A 17,343-nucleotide genomic window follows, 5' to 3' on the forward strand; every position below is an offset into this window, starting at 1 on the left:
ACAAGCCCTGCAGAGTCTTGGTCCTTGTCTGTTTCTTGAGCCCCACACACAGGCCATGCTTTTTTTTTTTTTTAAGGCCATGTTCTTCATTCCCTACTTCAGTCAAATCAGTATTCTTCCTAATATGCTCCCTCATACCAAAAGGTCTTTTGTGCAAACCTCCCTTTGCCTAGAAGGTACTCCCCTTCCCTTTTCCCCAAGTTAAATCTTATTCCTTCTTTAGGACTCGGTGTAACTTAAGGACGTAAACTATTTTCTCAAGTTTTCCTGTAAGTCATAGGTTTTTTGAAAAGTTTGTAAAAAATATACATGTATTCCTTATCTAACACTGAAAATAGCAACTGACTGGAATTGATATAACATGAAAATTCAAGAACTGTTAGTGAAATATAAAAGAGAAAGATACAAGACAAGACAGCATTGGAAACTATTTCTAATATCATTTACTTTTGGAATTAAAACTAGAAGACTGGGAAAATTCTGTCTACGAATCCTTTTTTATTATTATTTGGTCACACCACATAGCTTGCAGGGATCTTGGTTCCCTGCCCAGGGATCGAACTTGTGCCCCTGCAGTGGAAGTGCCGAGTCTTAAGCATTGGACCGCCAAGGAACTCCCTTAGAAATCCTTTATTAAAAAGCTCCCTCTTTCACTAAATCAGGCCTTGACTGACTCCTATTAAGTTTTGTGTAGCACCTGATTAAAAGATGTTCCCAATAATCTTTTCTTTCAAATACTCTTCAAGAGACTCAATTAACTCAATGCAAGTGAGGATCAATGAACACAATCCTCTTTAAAATGTAAACATATAACAAAGAATATTAGGGAAACTAATAAAACCTCAAGCACAATTTTAATGGGGTCACGGAAAGAGATCCTAGTAATGGTCATTTATTTCTTATATCGTTATTTCAACTGTTCAGAATTGCTACCTTCAACATACACTGAATCATACATATGAGAAATCTGGGGCCTGATTTAACACCTAGCACACAAATCTTTATTGAAATCATAATTTGTTACTGTTTAAAAAGTACTCTGTATTACTTCAAAGCTAGTATGAAATATTTTTGCTGCAACCTAGAAACATTTTTACTTGATTAAAGTCTAGTAAGGTTAATAATCCTCTAAAATTAGGCAAACATTTTCTGAATCTTAGACTTAAAAATAAAGCAGCCTAGAAATCTTTTAGGCTTCTAAATCCTAATTTAGTCACATATCATCTGCTTTAAAGACCATCAAAAGGCCAAAACAAAATGACCAGTATCTAGGAGGCTGGCTTAAAGATAAAATACAAACAGTACAATTTCTGTTATACTGCATATTGCAATTAGATATGAATTATTCACACCATACACAATGGTTAAAAAATTATAAATCAAACAAGACAAACTGCAAAGTATTATAAAAACTGTTTTATTTTCAATACAAGATAAATACCATGCTCATTACTAGTGCAGTTTAAAGGCCAACAATGGCCATATAGCAAACTGCTGAACAGTCACCTAAATGCTAAAGAAAGAAAAGACAGAAAGTAAACATTAAACACAAAATTGCAATTACAAACATTTTAATAAAATGGGATAAGCTTTTTAATAGAAGCGAATATGGAAGTCTAGTTCTCAGGGACACCAAAAAGATGTTTATTTGATCAAATATCACCTTACCTTTTGCACAGAAATCTTATTGTGAAGTCACCATAGAGTCAATGGCTAAAATTTTAAGACTTTCTTTGGCCTTCTGGTATTAGTCAAATTATTTACAAACCATGGTTCAGTAATGCATGTATACTGGTAATATGATACAGTTTTTTGTTAAGGGCTTTCGATTAAAAATTGTAAAACAACTTTGTAAGGCTGTACAAGGCTGTAAACTACTTTGCTAATATACCATGGAATGAAGAGGAAGAAGGAATAATAGACCTTTCTTTAAGGCTAAAGTCAATGTTATAGATGCATTCCTTAGAATACATTATGATTTACCCCAAAGGATCCTTTCCCATTAAATACCACCTGAGTACTACAATTTTCAAAGTAAAAAAATAAACACGAATTCACCATTTTAAAATAATTTAACTTACAGAATGCTGAGAAGTGTTACGCAGTAACAATGAGACAAAAAGAACACATCTTCAAAATGAAATGTTTTCACTAAATGCAGGGTCTGTCCAATTATGAAATTAATGTAAAACACTTACACCCATGGTGGAGTTTTAGGATACCCCCACAGGAAAAACTCTCCGTAGTATTTATTATCTGCAGATACCATTTCAAGATTTGTGTGACTTCAATTAAACTCCACCTAATATTTTTAAAAACTTCCATTCAATATGCTAATTAATATAGCAGGAAGTCTTTAAAACATTAACATCTCTCTATACCTAACCAAGTGTTTATATGTCCCATACAAAAACCATAGTAGCTGCATACTCAGAGTGAATGCCAACAACCTGAAATTTTAAAGAAATTGGTTAAGACAAACGTAAATCAATCTGAACAAGATACAACTGCCTGAATATTTTGAATATTCATAGAAATTCATATTGCTTCTTTCTAATACCAAGAAAGAAGAGTATAAGAACTTCCTCCCAGAAGCCTAGACATTTTAGACATTTTAACACATTTTCTATTTCAACTTACAATAAGATACTTTAATCCTGAATCTTTTGAGTTCTCTGAATCAAAAATCTCACATTACAAACATAAGGAATGCTATATGTAAGGCCACATCTTAATAAATTTATAATTTTTGGTTGAATATTTATTAAAAAATTAGTCTAAGGCTTCTAAGAGTCAAGTTGCTAAAAACTAAAATACACCAGTGTTTAAACTGAAGGTTAACGTAAAAAACAACACACACACACACTGTAAAAACAGAAAAATACTTTGCTACAAAAATCCCACTTAATATATTTTAGCACAAAAATGTCTAATGTGTACAATGGGTAAGCGTGCACTTAAAGTACATACAACTATGGGAAATATTACAGATGGCTATGGGATGCAAATGAACTTAATGAATAAAATTTAAAAGGCAGTTATCTGTAAAACAGCTAGGATCTCAATACTGTATTCTCAGTAAAGAAACAGAACATAAACTTCCTCTTAAAATAACAAGCTGAAGCTTAAAACACAAAAGTGAAGCCATCTGACAAGATACAGAAAACGCAATGATCATTCAGGTACGAAAACCAAAATGTCAGAGCACGCCAACAGAAAGTCTTGTAGTAGCATCTCATTGTATAAAACAGTATGTATTTAGGTTATTGGCACATTTAAATACATAAGGGAAAGAAAGTCTTTACCCTTCCAACAATTTTTCCCCCTCACTATAAAATGTTATACAACATTCATTAAAATCTCCATGTTTATTTTAAGAACTGACCTTAAACTAGTAGAAAACAAAGCAATATTCTCCACAGGAGAATTAACTGAAAGTAATACCTTAAGCTACAATCCATAAGTTTTTTGTGAACTCCAAATTGTAGTTAACTGCTTAAGAATATTCTAGGTAAATGGGCTAAACTATGATCATTAGCCACTGTAACTTACTCCGAATCTTGCTTATAAAAATTGACAAAATAAACACTTATAAATTTATACTGGAATATCCTTTCCAAAACCTATGTCCATTAACCAAAAGCAGCACATTCAATTCAAAGTACTGCTTCAAAAGCAAACCATTCAGGTGCTGCATCACTCATTCATAACTTTACTGGCTGAAAGGAATGTGATGGCATAGCACTAACAAGTGCTATGGTTTAAAATTAAATTCAGTTTTGTTTTCATATCCACTATAATTATTATTAAGAAGAAATGAAAAGATCTCTGGGACTCTTTTTTTGGTGTCTATGTAGAGATTTATCTCTTTGGATTGTTTTTAAACATTAAAAAAAAAATTTTCAAATAACATCAGCCCAATTAAAAAAAAAGGGATATGAAGAATAAAACATAGCTTGCATTTTCACCCTCATTGCTATATATTCATGTATCAGATAGAGAAAGACTTGGCAAAAATTGGTCAAATCAAAAAGTTATTCCCTTCTGATAACATTTATAATACACTAACAGCAAACAATTCTAGTACACTCACATTGTCTGCAACAAAAGTCACGTAATGAGATCAGCCAAGTAGGGAGAAGAGTGATATAGTATGAGCAATTAAAGGGTTCCACTGATTTAAAAAAAAAAAAATGAAAAGGTAAATGAAGGATTTAATTAGTACAAAATTTCCAGTTTTCATTTCAAGTTCAAGCAGTTAAGATTTTTATGATCCCATTTTTAAATTGTTCAGAGAAAATTGTATCCTTATGGACATTTACTTACCTTTTAAGCTTACTATTAACTAATTCCCTTGTAATATATTTATGTCCATACTTCTTCGCATTACAGCATTGTAATATAAAAAAAATCTAAGAAATAAAACTAACAACATCTATACACAAAGCAAGAAAACCGATTTTGATACAACTCTCAAATGTTAAAAAGGCAACTGCATTTTCAACAAGATAGAACACTTAAAAAATCATTTCTGAGAGCAAACAGTTCTGACAAACACCAATGATTCCATGCACAAATACTCTAACCACAAAATGTTTTAAAAATAAAGCTGGCAATAATATGGATAATTTAAAACAGCTAATTCTGCAAGAACTGGTATGATGGTGGACAAGATGAAAGTAAAGAACTGCAGTTCTCTGGAGGGCTTCTAAGGTTGCATTTACATAATATTTAGGGTGCCTAAACAAGCAACGTCCTAAAATTTGGCTATGTTTAAAAAAAAAAAGAAAGTGTATTATCAGAAGATCTCTCAAAGATAATCAGATTTTAAAAACATTAAAAAACATATTAACTTGCTTAAGGATTTTAACTCAAATTTCTGAAGTAATGATTCAGAATGAACTTTCTATAAAAATGTCTAATCAAATTGACACTCTGCCTATGCTAATTTTACAATTAAGAACACATGCTAGCCAGGTGCTTTTAATGTGGGCTTATATGCAAGGCAGGTTTGAAAAAAATCTTTGATTAGGTTAACTTTAGCATGAATTAATAGGTTGCATGAATACACAGAACTCCTTAAACTGTGGAGATCGGTACACCTATAATCTCCTATTACACATATAGGAGAATACAACCCAATGTTAATAAACATCACACCCTTCAGAAATCTATTTCCTGTAACTGGAAAATAAAACTAAGGCTTTCTTTACTCACATTTGTCTGCTGCACGGCTGCCTATATTTACGTTGCCCATGGCTTCAACAATAAACCATAAGCACTATCGATATAAAATAGCTAATAACTGCCGCATCAAATCAGAACTGTCAAAATATTTCTTCAATGCTAGCAGTTTACAATTAAGCGTTTCAGTACATCTGTGTTGTAATTAAGCTGCATTACTGTAGCAAATCATGTGTGGGTTTTTACTAAAATGTTAAAACCACAAAATCTTTGTTGACCCCTAACACAATGACTGGGTTGTTATGTTGTGAAATTGCAGTTTTTACAAGTTTACATACCATTCAGCAAAGTCACAAGCTTAACTAGGTAAAAACAGCTAGAAAAGCAGAATATAGAAATATTAAATACCCATGTAATCACCTATTCTAATATCAAAATCAAGGGCAAGAGACACTTAATTAGTATGTTTAATTCACTGAACGCAAGATTAGATTGATGCATATCCAAAAATGCTATTGCAATGTTTTTTTAAAGGACAGTATAAATGTCGTAGTAACATTATCTTTAGATATTGCTGAACACAAGACTTTCCCTGAGGTGTAAACATCAAATAACTTGAACAGCTTTACACATCAGCCCCATTAAACAGTTTATTACAACACTACATCTATTGTAATCAAAGTGGTGCTGTTTACAGACATTATCGTATGAACATTTTTAACAAGAACAAACTACTATAAAACAAGCATTTACTTGACGTTTTTTTTTCCAATTGCTTGCACATTATAATGGCCAAATGTATATAACCAGTAATAAAGTTGCAAAAGCTATAACTTTTTAAATCACACAGGTTTCCTTCAAATAAAACAGGTAAGCAACATAAAAAATAAAAGTAGAGCTACTGGTTACCATTTATGCAGATTTGCTTTATTCAGATCTATTCCTGTTCATTTTATCCATGAATCCTTACAGGTTCAGTTCAATCACAAGAAGCAAACTGCTGGACAAGCGTCATTTTTCCCCCATGAAGACTGTTTTGTCTTGGAAGGTGTTCCTCTTCCTTCAGCTGTAATGTGTCAAAATTTATGATGTAGATTTTGCTATTCCCCATAATACACAGAAAAATGCTGGCTTAACTATACATACACAAGTCGTGCATCTACTTCACTGTTATGTATTCTAACACAAAATAAGAATTAACTGAAACAGTAGCTGCCTTTGTGATGGAGAAACGCTCCCAAATTTATGTGATTAAAACTGAGACATTCTGATTTCATTCTTCTTAAGTATTATTGCCTTATAAATTTAATGACTGAAACGGAAATGAAAATGTAGCAGCTACTGTTTCTGTGAAGATGGAAACATTTATAAGTCATTTTCTAAAGTATGCGTACTACAAAAATAAATGGAAAAACGCTTGGATGATTTTAATGTAAATATTATCATTCACCCACATAAATTCTATATAACTCATAAACAATTAAATGAGAACTGAATATAAATGCAATAAATTATTTTACAGATTAGTTGTATTTATTTGACATACAGGAACTTCTGCAAATGTTATAAATCAAACGGTCCTCCATGTTACAAAATTTATAAATATAAGCTCAGTATGCACATTTAAATAAATATGACATCCACGTACAAATCTTTAGACATATACAAATTTATAACATTACTGTCCCTCTATTCCACCTACACTGAAATATCTAATGTAAATATATAAACTAAGCTGAAACAAGCTAAATGGGAATCTACAATGATAAATTTCATTGAAAACTCACATAAAGAAAAAAAACCCCAATAAATGAGATAACCTAAAGTTTCAGGAGTACATAAATATGCAAACTTCAGGTAGAGGTTCACAAAAGAAACATTCAATTAACGTGGATATAAGTGATCACTTGAAACACCAGATATTTAAAATATAAATTCCAAGAGAGTGTTTCAATAATATGATGTAAGAGGCAAAAGGGCACAATGTTTAGTGATAGTATCCCATAAAAGTAACTGAAAAATACTTTTTGCTCTACAATTAAGAGTAATTAATATTCTGTCACAACTATAAATCTTCTTCTATGTCCTTTCCTCCTCAATTAGGGTGTAAGCAACTTAAGAGCATCAGTACACATACGCATTCACATTGCCTAGCAGTAAAAACTTAAATTTTACAACTACAAAATGAAAAAGCAGATGTTATAATCCTGGACTTTTAAATAGTTTTTAATTTGCCCATATTTTTCAAATAGATACTTAAGCCATTTCTAATGTTACCTTTCATGTATTTTATCTTATGCTGATAAAGCTTTTGGTGGAATTATTTCATGGAAAAAAATCTAGAAAGGTAGCTTCACACATTTTATCTTTACTACTTTGCAATATACTTAAAAAAACTGGTATTGAAGTATTAAAGAGAGACAAGGCATATGTTCTAATCTGAAAAAATAATGGGAAATTCATAAATCTCATTGCAAAAAGATGTTTATCTCCCAGTTATTTTATCATGCTGGAAGGGATTTAAATAAGAGGGAAAAATTAAGTCACAGTGAGCAAAACAAAAATACCCAACCCTTCCAAAAAACATGGCATACTCTGCAATTTTATATCACTCCAATGGAGAATTTTTACTATATTTTAGGTAGAGAATCCTATTTGTGAAATTACAACACATATCTTTAGGATGAATGCACTTATCTTTTGTCTTATAGATAGATCTTTACTATTAATAAGTCTCTAATTTTCACCATACAGACAAAATCTGGGGGATAATCTGACAGCTTTTATTTCTATTTCTAAACACTTTACATTTATCCATTTGGAAATACAAAATTTTACAATCTCAAAAAAAAAAAAAGAAAAAGAAAATTTGAAGGCAATACAACCCATTTCCAATAACCCAATTCCATATTATAGGCTCAAGTTTCTAAGTAGAAATCTACATAAACACAGATATCAAAAAGAAGCTTAGTGACAAATACATTCAACGGTCATGTTTTTAGAATACCATGTGGTCAAATCTGTAATGTCAAAGCCACACAATTTCTTGTTTTAGCTATCAGTTATAGAAGGAAGATCTATGTAAGCAGTTGTTAAAAAAACTAAGACAGATGGAATCTATGGCTCTTTAATGAAGTATATAAAGTGAGCACTAAGTTAAAATTTCAATACAGAGAAGCACCTGCATTTTGAGATAATGCAAGATCAAGTCAATACTAACAACTCAAATTACGAGTGTTTCTGTTAGAAAACTTATCCAAGCAAATTTACTGGTATCAGTTAATTCACCTTTCAAGTAGAAGATTCAAATATATATTAGATATGGATCTTTTACAGGTTTTCACATTAATACACTGAATAAGAAGGATTCTAATATAATTTTAGAGATATACTCTTATTAATGCAATATAATAAAATTCACTTTTTTCTTAATGAGAGGAAAGGAGATGAAGTGGGCAAAAGAACTAGAAGTATCTAAATACAAGTGAACTCTTTAAAATCAAAATCCCTTCTTGCATTGACTAGAACATATTATACAAAATCCTGTTTGTTGTAGATGTTTACAAAAAACTCCCTTACTACCAAAATATTTCGTACTTTCATCTTTGCATCTCTGCAGATCGTACTTACCTCATTTTAACTAATGCATTTCATTACACTATAAAACATATACAGGATTGTTGCTCTAGGCAGTTCACTAAACAGTAGAAATAAACTTCACAGTTAAAGAATACCCAGCTTTGCCCAAAAAATTTGACAAAATGGACATTTCAAAATAAGCTGCTGTGTGATTTAGATTTCACTGTGAGAGTTAAAACATGCTACCACCAAGGCAAATTAGTAAATTTGGACAGCATATATGACACCCTTACTCCTTTTTTGGTTATTAGATTTCCTTTAAACAATGCTAACTATTCATTCAAATCATTATTTATTCAAAACAATCTAATTTACAAACTAGAACAATGGTAGTAAATTTCACACTGAGATGAAGGTGAGAGATCAAGGTGACTCACATTGGCACTGATTTTTTTTTTTAAACAGGGAACATTAATCATTTGTAAACAAAACCATATTCTTAAACCACAGTGAGCAAAACACACACTATACATCCATTCTAGGATCACTTTTTACCCTCTTCTCACTTTAATTAACATAACTGTGTAGTCAGGCAGGTTTTGCAAATAATACTAAAAGCAAGGAAAATTAGAGTGAAAATAATGAAAGCTGGCATATCCAGATGAAGTGGTTAGGATATATGGGGAAACAATACACACAGGGCTGGACAGTATTAGTCAGATCTCAGATGACTTAAGAGTTGCAGAAATAATTTTTAAATCTCATTACCACCTGTATCATTCACCAGATGATTAGAAGAATTTAATTTTCACATAAGACTCAAAGTAACATTAACTCTTGAGGAGATAAAAGCATCTTAACATTTATGCAAGAACTTTTGATTCTTTTGGCTTCCCCCTGCCAAATTAACGCAAAGCTATAAATTGAATAAGGAATGCAAAATACCCTAAATCTTGTGCAATGACAACAAAATCTAAGATCATGGTATTTGTGAAAGGAGAAAAGTAATCATACAGCAAAGCAAAGTATAGTTACTTAACCTATACCCCGTATATGATGCTTAAAATCTAATCAAAGGAATGGATAATGATTTGAGAATGTGTAAACATCATGTGTCAGAGAGAGGAAAAGCATGAATAAAGAGTATTTAAAAAAATAATTTCAGTTCATTACTCTTCAGTATACAAAGAAAAGTAGAACTGTTAACAGAAATCGCTGAGTAGGGTTGTTCCCAGCAAGTAATAAGAGGAACAGAAAAGAAAACAACTATGAAAACAAAATTATTTCTGTAAAAAGCATATAATCTTAAAACACTGAACTACTTTTGTTTTGCTCAGAGTGGTCTGAGAATAGAGGCAGAAATTACAGAATATGAAACACAATATATTTACATGCTGAAATTTACAATACCGATATTCCCATTAAAATATTATATATTTGAACTTAGATATTAAATGCTTTTAGAAAAACTAATACATTTTTTAAATGAGAGAATGCAATTAACATTACCAACAGTTCAAACACACAAAAAAATTAAGATGGGACAGACATTAACAGCTTGCCAACATCATTTAAGTTTCCAGTTAAATTAAGAACTTGCCCTTTTAGCCATTCATCATCACTTTAATAATAGATTACATTATTGTTTTATTTGCATACAGACTTACTACTGACATTCACTTTAGCTTCCAAGTTACTCTTATTCCATTCAGTCCATTTAAGATTTACATGAAAGTTCAAAAGGACTCATATTTTAAAACTTCTAAAAAAGGTCAATAGACCTCATTATAATGGTGATTAAATGTGCAGATATTTTTTATTTGCTCAAAAAAGTTTTTCACTCAGATATATTTAATCCCGGTCCCTACCCATTTATTCACATCTATGTTCACAATAAATACTGTTTGGTACAGCAAAGGTACAATATTCCAGGATAACAGAATTTTTTGCACTGGAAATGCTTATGTAAAATTTTGCTTGGATGAAGGCACATAACAATATTACAACTCAATTCTGATTAATGCACAAACAAAACATGGGAATTTTGGTATGGTACACATCAGTGATTAAGAAAAAATGTCAACAATAGTTTGCAAGTTAGGAATTCATAGTTAATGTCTGAACGTAATGAAACTCAAACCATGATATAGTTAGGTGTACCCATTACCGGAATGTAATGTTAATTCAAAGTATTTAAAATTAACAATGGACTTTTCAGAAGGAGTTTACTTAACTATGCTAAAACCATTAAGAAGACTTGTTAATTAACTTTGGGTATAAACTGGCTCAGAATGCCCTTGATGGGCATATCCAATCTTGGAGATGACTGAAAATGTATGCAAGTTCCATTATCATGACTACAGTAACTAGAAGCTTGTTGATAACTGACAAAGTCTAAATAAAAATATAAATTGAAGGACCTGTACCTTACTTTAAATGAAATGGCTGATATACGTTAAACATTTCCCTAAGTTGGCCACAATTCACCTTAAGCACTGATGGACACTGAGAATTTTTTCATAAGATGGGATCAGATCTATTCAACTGGGGGGTGGGGTGGGCGGGAGTGGGAGAGGCAGAGGGCTACATCTTTAAAATTTAGTATTTAGTCTTACATGATACAACATTCAGTTCTTACATCCAAAAACAGTATCAATTTCAATAAGCTTAGTTTTAAAAATAAAAAGTTTTGCCTCATATTAAAATAATGTTTTGAGAATTATTTATGTTATGTTCTATAATACAGTACATGGAGAACTATTTTAAAATTAAGGTTTTGATATATATTCAAAATGCATATTCAAAATGCAAGGAAAAGTATTAAAACTTGCCTTTTTACTTCAAAAAGCCCTTAAAACTGTAAATAATGTAATAGGTTATTTGTGTACCATAAAAATAAGACTTACATGCTTATTTTCTAAGTAATATTACTTAAAAAGGATCTCGTTTGCTAAAATATATCTAAAGAAACTGTTATTTTGTCACAAAATTACATACAATCCTTTGATTTTGCCCATAACAATTTAAATACTAACAATTACCATAATTGAATTTTCAATATTTCCCAATTTTATTTTATGGAAAATAATCATGTAAAGAGTAATTACCAATAAGGGGTTTGTTTTAGCCTAATTTATTTTGGATATGCCACCAACATATGAAGAAAAAAAAATCTGTTTACAGAATAACCTTTGTGTCACATGCACAAGCCTTATAGTGCCCTCTCCCCACTTTTCACATGAATAAACGCTGTTCACAAATATAAAAATAAAATTACACGTGAAAATGAAGTATAAACAGACAACTCTTCCCGCTTTATGAAAAATGTACACAATAGTTTTAAAATACAGAAAAAAAAGACACAATGATTATGGTTTATGAGTGAAACATCAAAGAAAATTATTTCAAGGTTATTCTAACCTGGGATGTATGATTTGGTATAATTTAAAATTCTCTATATGGAATACCCTGAATCCATTTTAATTGAGTAACTTTCTTATCTTCTTTGCAAATTAAAGAATACTGTTTCTTTTCTTTTAAAAACAAAACCCAGATGGCAGGAAAAGTGTCTTTTCTAAAAAAAAAAAAAAAAAAGTTTTTCTCAATGCTGAGAAACCACCCTCCTATACTCTTCCTGTATTATAAACTATTACACTGTCAGATTTTCTTTAAAATTTTTAGGGATAAATAAAGTTAGTTCAAGGAAAGAAACTTTATTTTTTGAAGTCCAAGCATACTACATATAGTATGAATTAACTCCCTATATTTTATATTTTAAATCACATGAAAACTATGTATGTGATTAAGAGAATTCCAATTTTTAGATTTTTAGAAGTAGACAATGAGTCCTCTTGATTATTTCTTAGGACCATTAACAACCTGAAACCTAAAAGCTGTAGCTCAAGCAAGCAACACAATATTTAAGGATAAGAGGTCAAAATGTTTACCTGTTATTACTCACCTGTCATTTATCTCAGATGTTTCCAGAAGATTAAATTCAGAACAAGTAGTTGAACCATGTAAAATGTGGGTATATACTGCATAAACAATAGCCTTGGAGTTATAACTACTATTAATAATACATATGTTAAATACAACAGGAACAAGGAATACCCACCTTCTAACGATGACGATACTCGCGCTCTCGGTCGCGCTCTCGATCACGGTCCCGGTCCCGGTCCCGGTGTCTCTCTCGTTCTCTGCTTCTCTCTCTGTAATAATCATCATGACGATCTCTACTGCGGGATTTATGACGCCGACTCTTTTCTCGTGATCTACTATGATCCCTTTCTCTTGATCGTTCACGTCTTCTAAAAGAAATTACTGGATTAATGCTCTCCATAATTAGATAGCTTAAAAAGATATTCAATATTTTGGTGTTTAAAAATACCTATGGCAAAAAATAACTTATAAATCTAATTTAAACTAAAATATCCTAAACTGCCAATAATGATTTACTCACGTACAAGCATGAACTAGAAACCCCGTCTTTAAAAACATTCACCCGGGACTTCCCTGGTGGTCCAACGGTTAAGACTCCTCGCTCCCAGTGCAGGGGGGTCCTGGGTTTGATCCCTGGTCAGGGAACTAGATCCCGAATGCCACAACTAAAAATCGCATGTGCCGCAACTAAGACCCGGCGCAGCCAAATAAATAAAAATTGGGAATCAGACACACCATGGCAATACACCATATCATCTATTATAACTAGCAGCCTAAAACAGACATGTAGTATTTACTGAATGAAAAGCAGAAAGGTAAAGGAGAGAAAATTTCAAAGGACTTGTGTTTCAAGCTAAAGAACATACAGAAGGTAGTTTTTTTTTTTTTTTTTTTTTTTTTTTTTTTATGCGTTACGCGGGCCTCTCACTGTTGTGGCCTCTCCCGTTGCGGAGGACAGGCTCCGGACGCGCAGGCTCAGCGGCCATGGCTCACGGGCCCAGCCGCTCCGCGGCATGTGGGATCCTCCCAGACCGGGGCACGAACCCGTGTCCCCTGCATCGGCAGGCGGACTCTCAACCACTGCGCCACCAGGGAAGCCCCAGAAGGTAGTTTTTTAGACACAAAATTCATGGAATCACTCAATATATAATGAGACTTAAATACATAAAACTACCACCCATTAATACAGGTTACCTAAACCTATATGTAAATATCAATTTTACATTTAAAACTAGCCAAAATATGGTTCATCATGAGTGTTACCCCACTAAGAAACTTCCTAATGAAATATATTCGTAGGTATGCTTGGGGGGTGGTGGTGCTGAGGGGCATGGTGGGAAGCAGAGAAGAAACTTAGTAAACATGACCACCAGAAAAGACTGAGATACTATTCTCATTTTTATTTAATAAAGAGAAATGTTTCATGAACTGCCTTTAAAAACAACAAAAAAAAAACAGGTACTTTAACCAGAGTATGTATCTTAGAAATCCTACTATTCTAAATTCTGAAATTCACAACAAGGAAATAACAACTGGCTATTAGTTTAATCTCTATTTTGTATTTCTGCACCAGACAGCTCAACTTAGCAAACATTATTAAGTGCTAAGCCTGTGATTAAAGTATAAGTTATTATTCTAGACTTAAATAGTTAAAAGAAGACTATATAACATACGGTCTTCAGCTATAACAAACGTGTTCAGGTCCAAATATCTTTATACTGGGTCAAAAAGGTAATAATTATAAAGTTGTGGACTATGACAAAGACAAGCTCTCTTTTCCTAACTTAATGAAGACAACTCTACCACTAGATAAAGTACACTAAAGACCTGAAAGTATCATGTCAAGGTTAAAGATCTACCTTTTGAAAATATGTAAAATTTCAAGGTTAGCAGTAATGCCAAAAAAAGGAACTGCCTAATTAAAATAAAAATACTAAGAAATAGATTATTAATTCCTTTGTTCAAGAAATATTTATTTAGCACCCAATCTGTACCAAGCACAGTTTCATCATTACAAATATTGTAGCGAACAAGACAGGTAAGGTCCTTTCCATCTTTTGATGCGTTCTAGTGAAAAAAAATGTGCATTAGTAACAAATAAGAATAGACTGTAGTAAGTATTATGAAAAATAAACAGAATGAACAAGACAATAACCTGGGAGAAGACCCCTCTTAGCAAGTTAGATTGAGTTGAGGCATGAAGGATAAGGAGCCAGCTATTAGAGCCAGGGAAAAGGACTCCCAGCAGAAGAAATACGAAGTACAAAAGCAGCGAGGTGGGCATAAATACCAAGTACAAAAACAGTGAGGTGCGGCTTCCCTGGTGGCGCAGTGGTTGAGTCTGCCTGCCGATGCAGGGGACATGGGTTTGTGCCCCAGTCCGGGAAGATCCCACATGCCGCGGAGCGGCTGGGCCCGTGAGCCATGGCCGCTGAGCCTGCACGTCCGCAGCCTGTGCTCCACAACGGGAGAGGCCACAACAGTGAGAGGCCCGCGTACCGCAAAAAAAACCCCAAAACAAAACAGTGAGGTGGGCAAGTGCTTGATGTGTCAAGAAGAAGAGAAGGGAGACCAATGTGGCGAGAGAACAGTGAGCCAGAGGAGGGGTACACAGTGAGGCTGAAAAGATAGGTAGAACTATATCACACAGCACTTCAATATTTACAGTCTTATTCTAAGAATAACTGGAAGCCACTGAAGGGTTTTAAGCAAGCAAACACCAAACATTTGATTTAGGGTTTAAACAAAAACAACAAGATCACACTAGCTGCTAAGTAAACAGTAATAAGTAAAATCAAAGTCCTATAAAGTCCCAAACACAGTATTTTTTCTATTTGCAAAGCAGCAGTTTTAAACAGACATGAGACAGGAAAGTTTTACCTTGATCCAGAACCATAAGACTTGGATTCAATTCCATGAAGGCAATCTTGCAAAGAGCTAATAAGAACTTTGCAACGATCATCAGCAGATACTTTGGATTGTTTAATTAAAGAAATTGCAGTTACCAATGTCTCAATAGCACTCCCATAATCACCTGTGAGTGGAAGGAGAGGGGCCGAAGTCAAATAAATTTTGTTTTCAAAATACCACCAAACCATTTGGGGCAACCATTTTACAAAAGGAATGCACTTTAAAATCACTACAGAAGATGTCTTAATTTTTCTCAGAGTTTCACCATTCTGAAAGGCTTTAATGTACATGAAGTTAACACCATTTGTTACTATTATAGCTGTGTGAAACACATAATCATTTAGTAAATATGAGAATAAATGAGCTGCCTTAAGGTCCCTGAGCCATTAAATGTCAGGGCTAACATTTAAATTTACACCTAAAATTTTTAAATTAGGGGTTTTTCCACTACACTGTGACATACAGTTCCCTTCAATGCTTTTTAAATAAAGTACAGGTAATGATTTGTAAATATAAAAATAACTACTACATGTAGATGACCCATCTTCAAGACTGTACTTTTTAGGTCATTCCTAATAACATAAATAAGAAATGTTAATACAGAAAGAAATATACAAACCAGCACTGGCATCAGACACAGCTCTTGAAATAGCACTGCTTGAGATTGCCCTATTTCTATTCATGATTTCTTCAAACTCAGCTTCACTCAATGGTGTTCTTGCAGTATCCATTTCCCTGTAAAATCGAAATAAACCTTAAATCATACTCAAAAGATTTTCTAAATTAGTCACAATAGTGTAAAGCAATTCAAATAATTGCTTTTGACAAGTGCCTTAGAGCTAATAGTTACTTTTTCAGATTGAAATGTGATCTTTTTCCTACGAAGAGAGAAGGTCTAAGCAAAATTCCCTTATCTTTCAGCTGAAATAAAGTAGCAACTTAGAAACCTCATCTTTCTGGAGGCCAGAAATTATGTATTTACGTAAGTATAATATACTATTTTTCAGAGTCATACAAAAACAGATATAATAAATTGTTCTGATGTCCCGACACATGTATATCTAAACAAAAAATCCTGACTGCAAAAAATACAACCCTACACTATCAAGGGATGGAATTTGGTTTCATTTATATTTGGATCCTCTAGGCGCAAGGCCCAATTCGTAAGAGAAGGATAATAAATGTCTGTTGGACTAATAAAATTTCAGGAGGGAGAAGACTTTAGACTTATCTTGTTTGCCACTGAATCCCTAGAAGGATATCTGGCAAATAAAAGGCACTCAGTACCTGTAAATATTTGTTGGAAAAAAACAGTAAAATCCCAAGATTTTCTAAAGCTGCTGGACAACTTTAAAAATTGTGACTGCATGTGCAGTATAGGAAAAGGTAAACTTTTTGCCATCTTAGTTATTAGTTACTTGGTAGGATGTTGAACTGAGGTAAGCAGTAGCAGTTCATTCTAATGAAATGAGGAAACAGCTAATATAACCTTCTTGTTTATAAGGTATTATTGTTATTCCCAAAACTTTATAAACAGCCCAACCAAATCACAAGTTGTTCAAAATCCATGTATGATTTCAATTAATTTCTGTGACTCATACCCATCTGATCCCCTAAAAATAAACCCACACAAGATAATCAGTTTTCTCCAATTTTCAATTAAAAATTACTCAATAATAAGTAAAAATATACACACAAATGTATTCTAAGAAAAACTGACACTGTAGA

At 32.6% G+C, this 17,343-nt stretch overlaps 1 protein-coding gene across 5 annotated transcripts in view; it reads right to left on the reverse strand.

Annotated features, from left to right (window-relative positions):
- Window positions 1–1,401: 1,401 nt before the first annotated feature.
- The window catches only part of CPSF6 (cleavage and polyadenylation specific factor 6), a 33,704-nt gene continuing 17,762 nt past the window's right edge, over window positions 1,402–17,343 (reverse strand). For 2 of the 5 annotated variants that reach the window (XM_032644700.1, XM_032644698.1), the window contains 4 exons: window positions 16,235–16,350; window positions 15,586–15,739; window positions 12,881–13,070; window positions 1,402–6,250 (listed from right to left, as the gene is read on the reverse strand). In XM_032644700.1, the coding sequence (XP_032500591.1) occupies window positions 12,884–13,070; window positions 15,586–15,739; window positions 16,235–16,350 (457 nt within the window). In that variant the 3' untranslated portion in view covers window positions 1,402–6,250; window positions 12,881–12,883. Of the gene's footprint in view, window positions 6,251–9,623; window positions 9,661–12,880; window positions 13,074–15,585; window positions 15,740–16,234; window positions 16,351–17,343 lie in introns of all 5 variants that reach the window. The other 3 variants (XM_032644699.1, XM_032644696.1, XM_032644697.1) reach the window with 2 other exon arrangements.

The sequence above is a fragment of the Phocoena sinus genome, chromosome 10 (genome assembly GCF_008692025.1).
Source record: "Phocoena sinus isolate mPhoSin1 chromosome 10, mPhoSin1.pri, whole genome shotgun sequence".
Taxonomy (NCBI): Eukaryota; Metazoa; Chordata; class Mammalia; order Artiodactyla; family Phocoenidae; genus Phocoena; species Phocoena sinus.